The sequence below is a fragment of the Manihot esculenta genome, chromosome 12 (genome assembly GCF_001659605.2).
Source record: "Manihot esculenta cultivar AM560-2 chromosome 12, M.esculenta_v8, whole genome shotgun sequence".
Lineage (NCBI taxonomy): Eukaryota > Viridiplantae > Streptophyta > Magnoliopsida > Malpighiales > Euphorbiaceae > Manihot > Manihot esculenta.
Window position 1 is genome coordinate 3,768,495 of NC_035172.2, and position 14,452 is coordinate 3,782,946.

The window sequence follows — 14,452 nt, forward strand, 5'->3', positions numbered from 1 at the left end:
AGCATTTCAATCTGAAGTTTCACCTCCTCACCTCATCAGATCTCAAAGAAAAAGTTAGTAGTAATAAAATTCAATAAATGTTAAAATAAACAACGAGGGTAGGAAAATGAAGATTAAGAGACTGTCAAGATATTCTTACACCAGCTGGGTCTTTCTTTTTAGCTGGGTTACTGTAAATCTCCAGCTTTCTTTTTCGTGTAAGCTTTCTTTTTTGTATTGTCTCCCTGTCGCCCCGATGCTTTCCATCTGTCCTGAAATGCGACTCCAACCTCGACCACGAATCTAGTTTCGAACATGGATCCGACCTCAACGAGCAATCTATCGCTGTGGTCGTCGGATTTGCTGAGGTCCTTTCTGTCTTGCTAAACACGGCTCCGACCTCCTTTTTTCTCACGGACTCCTCTTCTCTTTCTCTCACCTTCTTCTTCTCTCTCTTTTTTTTTTATATATATACAGCGGACCTCAGAATTTTTTTTTTTTTTATATATATACAGCGGACCTCAGAATTTCAACAATACATATATTCCTCACCCTTCTTTTTTTTTTTCTTTTACAGAAAATATTCACCAGACTTCAAAGAAAAAATCAGCCGTAATAAAATCTAATAAATATTAAAATAAATTATCTGAAAGACCATCAAAATATTCTTTAGCACAATGAACCTTTCTTTTCAGCTGGGTTATCTGCTCAAACTTTCGTACCGTATGTGGATCTCAATGGGTGGATCTGAAAACTTTTGAGATAGTAAAATCTCTTTCGTGGAGGGCACATTCCCAGCCAAGCTCGGCGAGGGGTTAAAAGGAATGGGTGGTTGGTTGTTTGGAGTTGTAGGACTGGAAAATAAGAACCGTTGCCCCTCTTGGGCAGAGCTCAGATTATTTGGAATGACGTTAAGGTTATTTTCTTGGTGGTTTGCCATTGTGGATCTCAGTGGGTTTTGAAAGTGAAAACTCCGGTGATGAAAAGATCTCCTTCGTTTCCCACAGACGGCGCCATTTGATAAATATTTTCCTCTTCCTGGTCCATGATAGATCTGGTTTTCTTCTGGATCCTTTCTTGTTGGGCTCCCTGATGGGTCTCTCCATGTTCTACCTGGTGAAAGGATCTGTAAAATAAGAAAGAATGGTCAGGGGTCTACCGGGGGTGCCCCAGCAGAGGCCCTCCGACGCTCAAGTCAGATTTTATGGCTCAGAGTAGTATATTTAGGCAAGAGTTACAGAAAGAATAAAAATGGTGTCCAGGAAGGAGAAATATTTTAGAAGAGAGCCCCCCCTGCGTAGCCTCTACCGTGATATATATATATTTGTCTCTCTGTCACAATGCTAGCTGTCTTCTGTCGCCTAGCTCCGTATGTACGGATGTGTCAGGCGCCTGCTCCATGCGTAACGGCCATTAATTCTCCTCTGATACGCATGCGGAAGGACCTACCAGTGGGGCATCTTGGTCATTTTCCCCTTTCCGGGCTGGGTTGAATGGTAGGGCTGAAGTTGAGCCTGGTGAGGGCCTGATTACTGGGCTGAGAGGTTTGGGCCGGCTTGATTGAGGAGTCTAGGCGGAGTCCGGTCCTGTGACTGAGAGGGCTGGGCCTGGCTCTCGAAGGGAATATTGAAGCTTTCGGATCATGGACTGTTTTCATGGGCCTGGCCTTTATACCGGGGTGAAGAAATCCAGCGATCATCAGGTTCGATTTGATTTTTTTTTTTTTTATATCAAAACTGAACCAAACTGAAATAATAAAAAATTTTAAAATTGAAAATCGAATCAAACTGAAATAAATAAAAAATCGAACTGAATTTTCAAATTAATTCAGTTGTTTAAACTAAATACTACTCACCATAAAGGTTCTAATATGATTAAATGAGAAAGTAATTGAAAAGATAAATATAAAATTTTTATTAAGTTATTATTAATGCATAAAATTTTTAAAATATTTTTTAATATTTAATAAAATTTAATGTTTTAAAATATATATAATTAAAAAGTTAATATTTTTTTCTTAATATATACAAAAAGGTAAAAGATGATAAAGTAAAGATGAAGAAAAAGACATAAAAATGTGAAATTGGGTAGAATATATAATTAGTATTATTAGAATTAGATCAAACCAATTAAGTAAACCGATTTAATTGGAATGAGATCTAATGGGGTACGGTCCGATTCAAGCTTAAAAATCTATCTTATTTAATAAATAGGAGTTAACCCATCTGATAAGAACATATGTATTTATCATCTTATCATAATAATGTGAATAAAAAATGCATGGAAATTACTTAATTAGCCATAGTATGCTGGACTCGGCATGTGGCTGATACCCTAATAATATATAGAATATAATATACAGAATTAATTCTCTTAAAAATATTTTTAAATGACAGCTGGATTTAGTAATTTGCAAATAAAAATTCATATATTAATTAAATGCGAAGAATCTAATGGAGTATATATTAAGGTGTAAAGCCAGCTCAGCTCTTAGTTTCTTATTCTCTACCTCTTTATATACGACAAGAATATTACTTGATATTATATTATTATTTAATAATAATAATTTTTATATATCGTTAAAAAAATATGAATATAAAAATTATATTATGAAATATTATTTTAATATAAATTGTATTATATAATAATTTTTTTTATTTTTTAAATATTAATTAATAATTATATTTTTTACTGTTTTAATTTTAAAATAAAAATATGAGATTTTTTATATTTTCCTTTTGAAATTATGAGTTTGACATCAATTAATTTAGTGTATTGGTAATGGAATTGTCTTTAGGATCGAGATCTCTTGAATCCAAACTTTAGATTAAATCAATCATTTGAAAAAAAAAAACAAACAAACAAAACAGCTGAAAAAATAATGTTGTCGAATCTTTATAACGAAGGATTTTTCAATGCTTAGCAACAGAATTTTTCGTTGCTAAATCGTTAAACTCTTGCTATGCATTTTAATGAGGATTTGAATTTTAGGAAGAAACTATAGAAAAGTTTTCTCTTACATATTTTTTTATATAAGTCTTGTTTCAATTGAATTGAAATATTAAATTTAATATATATAAAATAAAAATAGTGAAAATAATGTTTTAGTTCCACTAAAAAGGTATACAGAGTATGTAGGTTATTCGGTTTCGATTTTGGTATTATTTTTTGTTAAAAATCAAATCTTTCATTTTTAAAAACTATACTTAGAATTAAAATTTTGATAAAATTCTATTATGATTCTAAATTGTACAATTTTAATTTGATTCTGATTTTTATTTTAATTTTTTTAACTTTAACTTTAATTTTAATTTCACTTAAATTTTGATTTTTATAAATAAAATTATAATATTATTACGTTTATTTTAAAATAGTAAATAATTAATATCAAAATAATAATATTAATATTTAAACAATAATAATATCAATATTAATATATATTCTATATAATTTTTGATAAAAATATTATGTTATTTTATATATAATTATTAATTATATATTTTTAATATAAAAATATATATAGGTAGAATAAGTTATAATTACCTAATTAAATTATATTGTTAAAAATTTTTAATAACTAATTAGATTATAAATTATTTTATAATATTCATAGGAAGCAGAATAAAAATTAAATAATTAAATAAATTCAGTTCAATATGATTTGATTTCTACGATATTGATTTATTTTAAATTTTAGTACATTTCAATATAATTTTTTTAATTTTGTTTGAAACTTCAAAAAATATGTACAATCCTAAATATAATAATATAATATTTTGCACTTTTGTATATGAGTAGACATTTGATAAAATTAAAATAATATTCATCCCTTCATACAAAATATTTACGTAATTTTATTTTAATTAATTGTATAAAAATTAAATATTATTTAAATGTAAGATTAATATTTTTAAAAAATGAATTCTTAAAAGGAGAAATAAAATAAAACTAAGTCTTTTCTTCAACCAGTAATTTTAAATTTAAATGTTGTATAGGAAGTATTTTTAAAATTTAAAAAGAAAAATTTTTTTTATCTCGTATACTGTATAAATTTAATGCAAATCTCAATTAACCGAATGAGCGGTTTCAAATATGACTTAGAAAAAAAAAGGAGTATTAAGTTAATTAAAAAATATATATTTATTTATATTTTAATTGTTACGTTCCAATTTTAAATTTTAAAGAAGAGAAAGCTATATTATTATTTTTTTTTTTTTAAAAAAAGACATTGTTTTACATAATCAAGTAATAATTGTTTTAATATATGTTGTTTTTTTTTTGTCTGCGTTTATCAGAAGACCTCAAAGAGACTTATAAAAATATTTTATAAAAATTATTTTTTGTAATAATTCTCATGTGAATTTTTCCATTTGAAAAATTATAGTAAAAATCAATTGTTTAGTTTCTTGGTGTTGCATAATTAAGCTGTGGACTTAGGGAGAGAGCATAAGAGTAAACAACTCATCATATCTCTCACCATTTAGCTAAATAGGATAATAATCATGTGGTCATGTTTGTAGGATGCTCACCACCTACCCCATTAATTTCCCATCTCTCTCTCATTATTTGTCCACCATGCAAATAATTTTTCATGCTCAATATTTAAATACTAATGTTTCATTAAATTTATTTCAAAACAAAATTGCAAAACAAAATTTCAAAATTTTCAAAACTGCTTGCTTTGCTTGTTGAACATGAAATTAGCTGACAAATTAAAAATTTTTCAATTTCATTTAGATCTTTAGAATTTAGACTTCAGTGGGCTGATTTGTATTTTGGTCTCAAAAATCCATGTTATGTTCTCATTAATTTTGTTTCCAATGTGTTGGGCCTGTCTGATTGCAATCATCTTATGAATAAGATAAATAAAAAAAAATTTCGACGTGTCAGCCATGTACTTCTAATAGGAATGGGCCTAAAGTAGAAATGATAGCAGGGCCTACTCAGACCATTCCAGTGAGAATGGCTAAAGCCCACAGTTGTATACTCCCCCCAACAAAAAGGGCTGCAAGTAAAACTATTAAACTATGATTCAAAATCTTGTGTCCTGTTTGAAAATATTTTCATATAATGGAGTGTATTTCATTTAAGTTTTCATTCAGAAATTAAACGGTTTTATTCTATAATTTGACATCCTTAAAATTAGGAGATTATTGGCCAACTAAAAGTGGCTTTTTTTTATCATTTGTCAAAAATTAATAACTAGAAAGGTCTTATTACAAGGACATGCAAATTCCCAAAAAGAGATGAGAAATGGAAATCCTAAGTAGAAAACAAAAATGAACATTCTCTCAAGTACCATCCTTCTTATTCATAAATGGAGAGACAAATCAAGTTTTTTATCTTTATTACCATTTCCGTTATTCACCATTAATGCTGGAGAGTGTTGGTTGGACCCAGTACTTCCATTAAAGCTATTGAATCTTATGCTTCTTTGCCAATTCAAGAAACTTTGCTCTTCTTCTTCTTCACATTGATGAAACCTGCTGCTAAGGCTTGAGCAACTACTCCCACCATACAACAGTCCATTATCGAACCTTGGTGCACCACTGGATCCAAAACTATCAGAGAACTGGTGGCTAGGATAACACTGCAGGGTGGCTGCATGGGCATTTACGTACATTGAAGGATGTAACAAGCCTAAATGATGATGACTCGGCGCAAAAATCATTGGCAGTGATGGTGGTGGTGGCGGCGGCGGCGGTGCATATTCAGATGCTCTTTTTGCCTTTCTTGCAGCGTTTCTTTCCTTCTTGTGAGCATTCTGATGGCCGCCTAAGGCTTGAGAAGTGTAGAACTTTCTTGAACAGAATAGACAAGGAAACACTCTTGCTCTGCTACTGTCTTCTTCTACGTTGGTCTGAGAAACCTTTTCTTCAAATTCCATGCCTGTGAAAAAAAGAGATTCAAAGAGAGTACAAGATATTACTCAGAAGGAAGGAAAGAATGAGAAAGAAAAGTATGGCGTTTGATCTGATAAAAAAGAAGAGAGCTCAGAAGCTTAAAAGTTTTCAAGAGTTGAAAAATGGGAAGAGCCTCAACGTGTAATAATTATATAGAGTGCTTTGACACAAAGACAAGGTGCTGTATGGGCTTGGGAACAGAGGAGATAAGAGAGAGAGAGAAAAGAGAGAAGTGGGGATGCTTCTACATCCTGAGGAGAAAGAGAGTTATTGGTGGAGAAAAATGCCTGGATTGGGAAATGGAATCTTTTATTTATTTATTTTTTGTTTCTCTTTCATTGTCTGACAAATATCAGTTTCGTGGGCAAATGGGTTTCTCTTGCAGGAGTTTTAACTCTGTGTTTCTTTGATGCATTTTGAAGCTTTCATGCCATAAAGAGCTTAATCAAATGTGATTTGACTGTGGATTAAGAAGGTTCCCAATTGGTGAAGTTTTCTTCTCCAACATGGAGCATTCAATACGGAGGGGTGCAAATTTGAAAAGAACAACATGAATAGGCCAAATTAAATTTGGGAAGAGAGAGAGAGAGAGAGAAGTGAATAATGGGAAGTCAGATTGTCAGAGCAGAGCAGCTAAGCTTGGGATGATCAGGTTTTGTATCTCCAATGGCCAATGTGGATGGATTGGGTGACTTAAAAGCTAAAATCAGTCCCCCACTTGGTCTGAAACTAAGTAGTGGTGTTGTGTTAAATATTTTTCAGCACTTTCTTTCTCTCTCTCTCTCTCTATCTATCTATCTGCATGCAAATGGCTTGGCTCTTGTGCTGCATTTCTCTGCTTTTTCTATAAATAGTTATGGGGCTAACAGCCACTGGTCCTGCATTTCCCACCGCCAATTCCATGCAATTTGTCACTTTTCATCCATTCCTAGCATGCCCTCTAACCCTCGTTGTCAATGCCCCCCCAGCTAAAGAACCCAATGCTTTGTTTCCGCTCCATGTGGCACCCATTACCATCTCCAATCAACGTCTCTTGTATCAAGTATGTTGGCTTTGAAACACGCCATGCCGATCTTGAACTAGGAGACATTTATACCTAAGATGCTAGCATTCATTGGCCATAAGGAAAACCAACACCCAAAAAATAAATGTATAACTCTTCGCTTTCAAATTCTACACAACCACCACCCACAGCAATGGCATGGTCATGAAGCTTAAAGGTATTTCTTTTTCTTTTTCTTTTTTTTTTTTTGGGTTTCCATTCAACTAGATTAATGCCACTCAATATGTATAGTAGAATGGAGATAGTTACAATTAGGGAACTAGGATGGAGATTCTATAGCATAATCAGAAACGGGCTGCTGTATCTTGTTTAGTAGACACAATAATGCTAAGGAATATTATCATGCTATATTGCTAATGCATAACTAAGAAGAACATACCGACAAAACGACTCCAGATGACATTCAGGAAAACAATTGAAACATCTGCTTAAAAAAAAAAAACACAGAAAAGAAACTGGACTTTCTGGCAGCGGCTCAGGCTCCAGCTTTATCAGAGGGAGATGCTTAAAGAATGCTTTCACAGCTGCAGTTACCCCATCCTCATCTCCATGGCCTTTGCAAGTTCAACAGCATGCTCCTTCACCTGCATCATAAACATCAGGTAATTCCCATCCTCCAGAATCCACAATTACAATCAGTGTTCTTCCAGTTCCAATCAAAATGATTCCCCTTTTAAAGTGTGCAAAGACTCGATGCTGCAGGCTAAGTTCCTTTTTTTTTTATGCATTTGGTTTTTGTCAGTTATCCTCAAAATGATTTGTTCTTTAAGAATAAATATCTTCCACCAAAAGTTCTTTATCCTCTCTGTTACCTTTAGGCAGAACGCTACAAGCCCACAACAGCTTTAGTCAAAGTTATATTTTTCAGCGTTATCCAGCTGCCGCCTAGAAGATAATCCAAGTTCAAGCTCCTTTAGCGTGATTACAGGGTGAAATAAAATCTGCAGACAAGTGAATACCACAAAGAAGAGCAGTGTAAACTTATACTATTTTTCAAAAAAGGAACTGTAATCTACTTAAGAACAACTGTTGTTTTAGCCTGATGCATTCTCAAACTGTTATCAGGTTAACAAGCTGAGAAATTACTTGGCATAACTTGGCATAACTTGGCATAGCTATTAAGCCAGCCTAAAATTCAAATGCTTGCCTTGTATCGTACATCAACAGCTTCATAATCCCACTTCTACCTTCACCTACCTTGGTCCTTGAAACAGAGGGAGAAGGAGGTGTGAGAGAGAGGGAAGAAAAGATGCAGAGGGAGGGGCAAGGACTAAGGACTTCAAATTTAAATAGAAACTAGCGCCCATTTTTTATTTCCACTCAACATTGCGAGCACAAACATGAATAATCAAATCCAACATTTAAGAAATTCACAATGTTACCTTAGGATCCAGCATGAAATTTATTGTATCCACCAACTTAGGAAGTGAGAACTCATCAACTGGTGTGGATGGAGGATCAACTTCTCTGCCATGTACTTGCTCACCCTAGAATGATAGGTCACCAGACAAAGGCATAATGGTTTTGGGCCACTAAACAAAAAGACAGAAGGTCAAAAATAATGTAGAGAACATATGGAAACTGAAACTCTAAATCTAGGAAGGACATGAGTTGTGGCCAGTACCGCAGCTTTAAGACCAGCAGCTGTTGTTTCAGCAGATCCATGATAAACCTAAAAGCATACAGCAGATTGATGTGAACATGCTATAAATATACCAAATTAAAAAAACAATAGTTAAAGAAAACTTGATTAAAAGAATATGTTCATAAAAATTAGGGGCGACAATTAACATTATCAAAAATTCAAAATAGGTTGCATATATAAATTAGCCCTTGAACTATTTCGAAAGACACTGGATTTTTACTTTCAACTTATTACACTCATCGATATTTTTTTTCTTGTAGCTAGCAGGCACAATTATTCCACATTATCGAAGAACAATGATTAAATATATCACTTCATATATATATATTTTTTAATGGATATAAACTTGATTATTTATTCAATTATAGAGTTGGAAAAAAATGTACTTATTAATTATAAAAGTAAAAAAAATGAAGGGATGAAATAGGTCAAAAATAAAAAGTCAAACATCTACTAGGTCAAAATAAAAGATCAAGGGTGCACTAGAACTTTCCTAAATAGTTCAGGGGCTAATTTACTTATTAGACCATCGAAATATGACCACATCTGCAAGTGAACCTGGACTTAGATAAGTAGACCTTCTTTTGTTTAGGTCAAAATCATCCCTATAATTCATTCATCAATGGCTACACATAAATTCTTGTGGGAGTTATGCAGCAATAGCAGCTGCACTTTAAACCTATACACAAGAAAACCATATATTAATTTCTACCACGGTCTTGCAATGTAAGAGTAGCCAGCATGACTGCAGTTATCCAATAAATATGTGAAGTCATTTGGTACTTCCAATGTGGGAACTGAAATATATCAGCACCAAGAAAGACACAGATATACTGGTATATAGATATACAACAAAAACAATAGAATTTGTTACAAAGCTCCATAGGTCCAAAGTGGAACAAAAAAATTACTGTTACCCAGGCCACCCTGGCTTTTGTTAATGATTTCCTGCTAGCCAGTTTGTTTCAATGCAACCGCAATTATTTGGATCATTCTTTCTGGTTCTTGAACAGACTGACATGGAAAAGGAAAATGTAACCCAACATTTCACAAATACTAAAACAGAGAATACACGTAAGAACCAAGTCAAATGCATTGGTGACGCAAAGCCAAACATCCATTCAATAGAAGTGTCAGATGAAGAAAAGAGCAAACAACTAGCAACATATTTTTTGGCAACTGCTCATATACATTTAGTTGTCACCTTCTATTTAATAATCCAATAATTTGGGGCACTCATACTCCTATCTTGATTGAATTTTAATGATTAGCATTTACATTTTCAATAGCCAGCTGATTGCTTTACACAAAAGGATGTGGAAATTCACTAGTTGGGCTAATGGAAAAGATGAGCAAATCTTGATGTTTTCTTTCTCCTAGCAAAATTATTTTCTATTCAAAGTCAAATATCAAAGCCTTTACCATTATGACTAGAAAATGAGATACAAATTTTTGCCAACCATAAGACAAAAATGGGTTGAGAACTTGAACATATGCCAAATAAAAGTCATCCCTAAAATTGAGAAGGATCTGTCATATTTCATGCTCTTTTTTTCCTTTCTCATCAATAGGAAGAATCCTTTATGTATTATATGCAAAAATTTTCATAATTATAGAAGTTACTTTGGTAGCTTATGTGTGAATCTTACAACTGTACCACTCGTCTCAGTAACCCCTACAGACTAAACTATATATTACTGGCTATCTGGTGAATATGAATAAAATCAACATACATCAACAAGCTGCAAACAAAGCATGCCCTCGAACAACTGTATGAATTTGACCTTCCTACAGAGCATCCAGTATAAAGAGAAGTGAGCCATTGAGTAATAGGTAGCTATTTCCTTCAAAATCTCAGTTGGAGAAAGATAACTGGGCATGAACAATAATTAAGAAACCTTTTTTACCGCACTTTTTCCACTTGCTGTGAGGATCCACATTGATCAGTACGTACTAGTTTATATATATGTTTAACGTACTTAAGAAACCGCTATCAAGAAGAAATGTAACAGACAAGTCAAAGTAAAACATAAAATAGCTTTCATATATGCAATAAATAAATAAAGGGAGCAAAATTATTCAAAAAAATAAAATAAAATAAAGGGAGCAAAAAAAATAGAATTCCAATAGAACAGTTGGCAACAAAGTCAAACTCAGCTAAATTTCATTTGATAGAGCAAAATTCATGCAACCTGAAGAAAACGAGCCTCCATTGTTCGTTGAACCACCAGCGGCTGTTCAGTCTCCAATTATTTGACTTTAGTGCCCGTTCCAGCGCCAATTCCCTGCAAGTTGTCGCCGAATCTTTGCCGGAAGTTGAAGTAGAAGAAAAAGATGATGATGATGAGCTCCGGCGACTCTGCCATCGATGCCGGCTTAGCTCTGTCGATGCTCCTGATCCGGGATCTGCGAAACTTTCCAGAGAAATAAGGATAGAAAACAAACTGTCAGGCATAGACTGTAGTGTAACTTTCCAACTGCCGCGTGCAAAAGCCAATGTTTTTCTAAAATGGCAGCGGCTTATCTACCGCCATCTGTCTATCTATCTCATTGCTTAATATATATATATATATTTTTTATAATATAAAAAAGCCTTTATAAGTCCATCTTTGCAATTTTTTACATTTTAATTTTTTCAAAAGAAACTTATCCACCGCTGCAAATCAAGACAAGCATCTACAATTACAGAAGATGGTAAAACAAATCACCTCATAGGGAGGTCTGAGCCCCCGAGCCAAAATATGCGAAACCCAGATCTCTTAACGCACTGATACGAGGAGTTTGGAGAGCAGCAACCACCGTTGATACATCAGACTCTACAATAGATCTCTGTTAATCACTTTTCTTAATCCAAAATAAAGCATGGCGAACATCTATAACTTTAGAAAGAGAAAAAATGCCAAGTATGGCCAAAGAACAAGCCCCAACGAAACATCCAACAGAGTCTCGCGCAACTATCTGGATCCCTATGCCTGTCATTAACCTTTGTAGCAATATCAATATTTACTTTAAGAGACTCAGATGGAGGGGCGGACCAACGCACAAATATCGATCGTTGAAGAATTTGAATGCATGTGCAGATCACCAAGGCTCCAAGAGTTCCGAATCATATCGTGCAATAAGAAAAGGAGAATTGACAATTGAATCCCAAACCTCACTATTTTTATGAAACCATAAATTTCAGCAACAGTCAAGAGGAGAGCACAATCATTTAATGATAACATAGAGAAATGCACAACCACTCCACAAACGAACAGAAAGAACCTAAATATAACCTATAGATGTGGATTCCTAACAATGATGAGCATAAGTGCATTCAACTAAAATACCAAACACGGACTCTTCAGCCATATATTACGTCTGCACCAACGATCAATATCAACCCTTTTGGATAACAAGGCAGTAGCAATAGGAAGCACACCATGAACAGCTCGCTAAACTAGATTTTAAACTTCACCAGTTACAAGGAATCTTAACCGACCAAATCTTCCTCCAAATAGATTGAGGCACTGAAGAAACATGCACATTCTCCACAGAACGCAACAAGCAAGAGGCACTTCGAACAGAATAGCTACCCTTCTCCCTAACCACGCCAATTTATCATTAACCTATTTTGTAGACAAAGGAATTTGGAAAATGAAATGTCTATGACAGGAGTTAAACAGTTGGTTAATAAGAGATACATTCTAGCTACCACGACCAATATCCCATAAGGCTGAAATTTAGTACAAATCACAATCCATAGAAGGAATAGTAGAGATATATGGATTCAAAAGATCTCCCAGCTAAGGATCACTCCATATATTGATATGGGTCCCAAACCCGCCCTCAGCTACTCCGATGAATCAAATCTTTTGAAGCCCATAAACTACGCCAAGTATAGCTAGGATTATTACCAAGTGAGCTTCCAAGAAAGAACAATAAGGATAATACCGAGCCTTCAATACTCTTGCAACCAACGAATCTGGATTGAATAATAAATTTCACATTTGCTTGTCAAGCATAGCCGGATTAGAAACCACAGAGATCCAATACATAACCTTGCCCAAGACATCCGATTAATACCGCAGGATGAATTTTTATAAAAACTCCATAAAAAACTATTCATCCTCTTCTCTAGTGCAAAACATAAAGAAAGTGGTAGTAAGAATACACTCATTGTGTAATTAGAAAGGCCTTGGGCCACCGTTTTAAGAATAATTTCCTTTTACGGCCCAGGACAAAAATAAATGCAAAAATTTCATTCTTAGAATAACCAATCATGGTAAAACCCAAATACTTCCCACATTCAAAGAAGAGCCAACACCAAGCAAATTAGAAGCTCAATGGCAATGAAGAGGAGACATTGAAAAACTAAAAAAAAAAATTGACTTTGCATAATTGATTGATTGACTAGAGGTCATCTCATAAAGTTCTAGCACATCCTGAATCTTAGTTGCTTCCACATCTGTTGCTTTAAAAAATAACAAGTTATTATCCGAAAATATAAATGACTAACAGTAGGGCCCCTCAAGCTACCCAACAACCATGAATTTTACCTTGAGCTACAACTTGTTTAAGAAGAGCAAAAACACCTTTTGCACATAGAATGAACAAACATGGTCATAAAGGACAGGCTTGATCAAGACTCTAGGTGTTATCGGACCAAACTCTTTTCTATTGTACAAAACATTATAATAAATAGAAGAGATGTAAAGCATAATCAACGAGATAAAATGTGTAGGAAAACATAAACGTTATCATATGAAGGTAAGGCCATTCTAATTGGTCATAGATCTTAGACATGTTAAGTTTTAAAGCCAAGTGACCATCACGTCCTTGAATACATCTTTTAAGATATTCTGAAATTTAGAAAATAGGATTTACAATAGTTGTATAAATTTAAGAGAAGAGAAAGAAGTTCCTCCCTTTTATCCCTTTCCTTGCTAGTGACGCCTAACCGCTTCTCTGCTATAGTGTCACTTGTATCTGTCACTCAGACTCTGTACATATAAGAGTGTCAGGATCTCTCTCCACACTAGGCAGCCATTAAATTCCCAGGCGCCCATGCGGGCAGATTGCGAAATGACTGGACCAACTTTTTTCCTTCACATCACATGGCTGGCCTGCTTCCTATTTGGACCCGGGTCTTCGATAGGACCAACTTGCCTTATGTGTTCGGACCAGAGTTTAAGACGTTGGGTCGACCCACTTAAGAAGGACTTGATGGCTTTTAGACGGTTGTTCTTTTCTTGAACTTGCCCTCGCCTTAAATAGACAAAACTCAACAGTTATCAAATACATTTAAAGCGAATCAAGAAATTATCAACCATGTTGCAAACTAATACAAAAGCACTCTCAAAATGATCAATAATATCAGGAAGGACATACCTAAGTCTTTGCTACAATTTTATAAATAATATTTTAATTTTAAAATTTTAATTTCTTTATAATAAATAAAAATTTAAAATTTTAAAACATTTTATCTAAATTAGAAATAAGATTTGAGGAAAGTATGTTTGTATCTAGCAGTAACCCGTATGGTATTTTTTATTTTTTACCAATGGATCCCATATGGCATATCACCAATACGATTAAGCACTTTTTATTAAAAGTAAAAAATTAAATTGAATTAACTTGATTATATTTAATAGGTTCAATTTTTTAATTTATACAATACTACGGCCTTTTTTAAAGATAAAATTTTATCTTTTCTAATAACTTTTTAAAGAAACTTAGGCTCAATTTTATTTTATTTTTTTTATCGAAAAGGATATTTATTAAAAAGTAAAAGGCTAAAGGCCTACAAATATATAAGTTCAAGACTTGTACACGTAAAATTAAATTCATATAAAAAGGTTCAAACTGAAAAAAGTCTAGAGT

At 33.4% G+C, this 14,452-nt stretch overlaps 1 protein-coding gene across 1 annotated transcript; it reads right to left on the reverse strand.

Annotated features, from left to right (window-relative positions):
• Positions 1 to 5,151: 5,151 nt before the first annotated feature.
• Positions 5,152 to 7,886, reverse strand: LOC110627832 (protein LATE FLOWERING). The gene is made up of 2 exons (XM_021774202.2): positions 7,758 to 7,886; positions 5,152 to 7,529 (listed from the first exon to the last, which is right to left on the reverse strand). Exon 2 carries the CDS (start codon positions 5,864 to 5,866, stop codon positions 5,291 to 5,293), a length of 576 nt encoding a protein of 191 aa, XP_021629894.1. The 5' UTR covers positions 5,867 to 7,529; positions 7,758 to 7,886; the 3' UTR covers positions 5,152 to 5,290.
• Positions 7,887 to 14,452: the final 6,566 nt, after the last annotated feature.

Bases quoted from the DNA above. Each gene is read 5' to 3' on its own strand.
- LOC110627832 (XM_021774202.2), bottom strand. From the start codon at position 5,866: ATGGAATTTGAAGAAAAGGTTTCTCAGACCAACGTAGAAGAAGACAGT.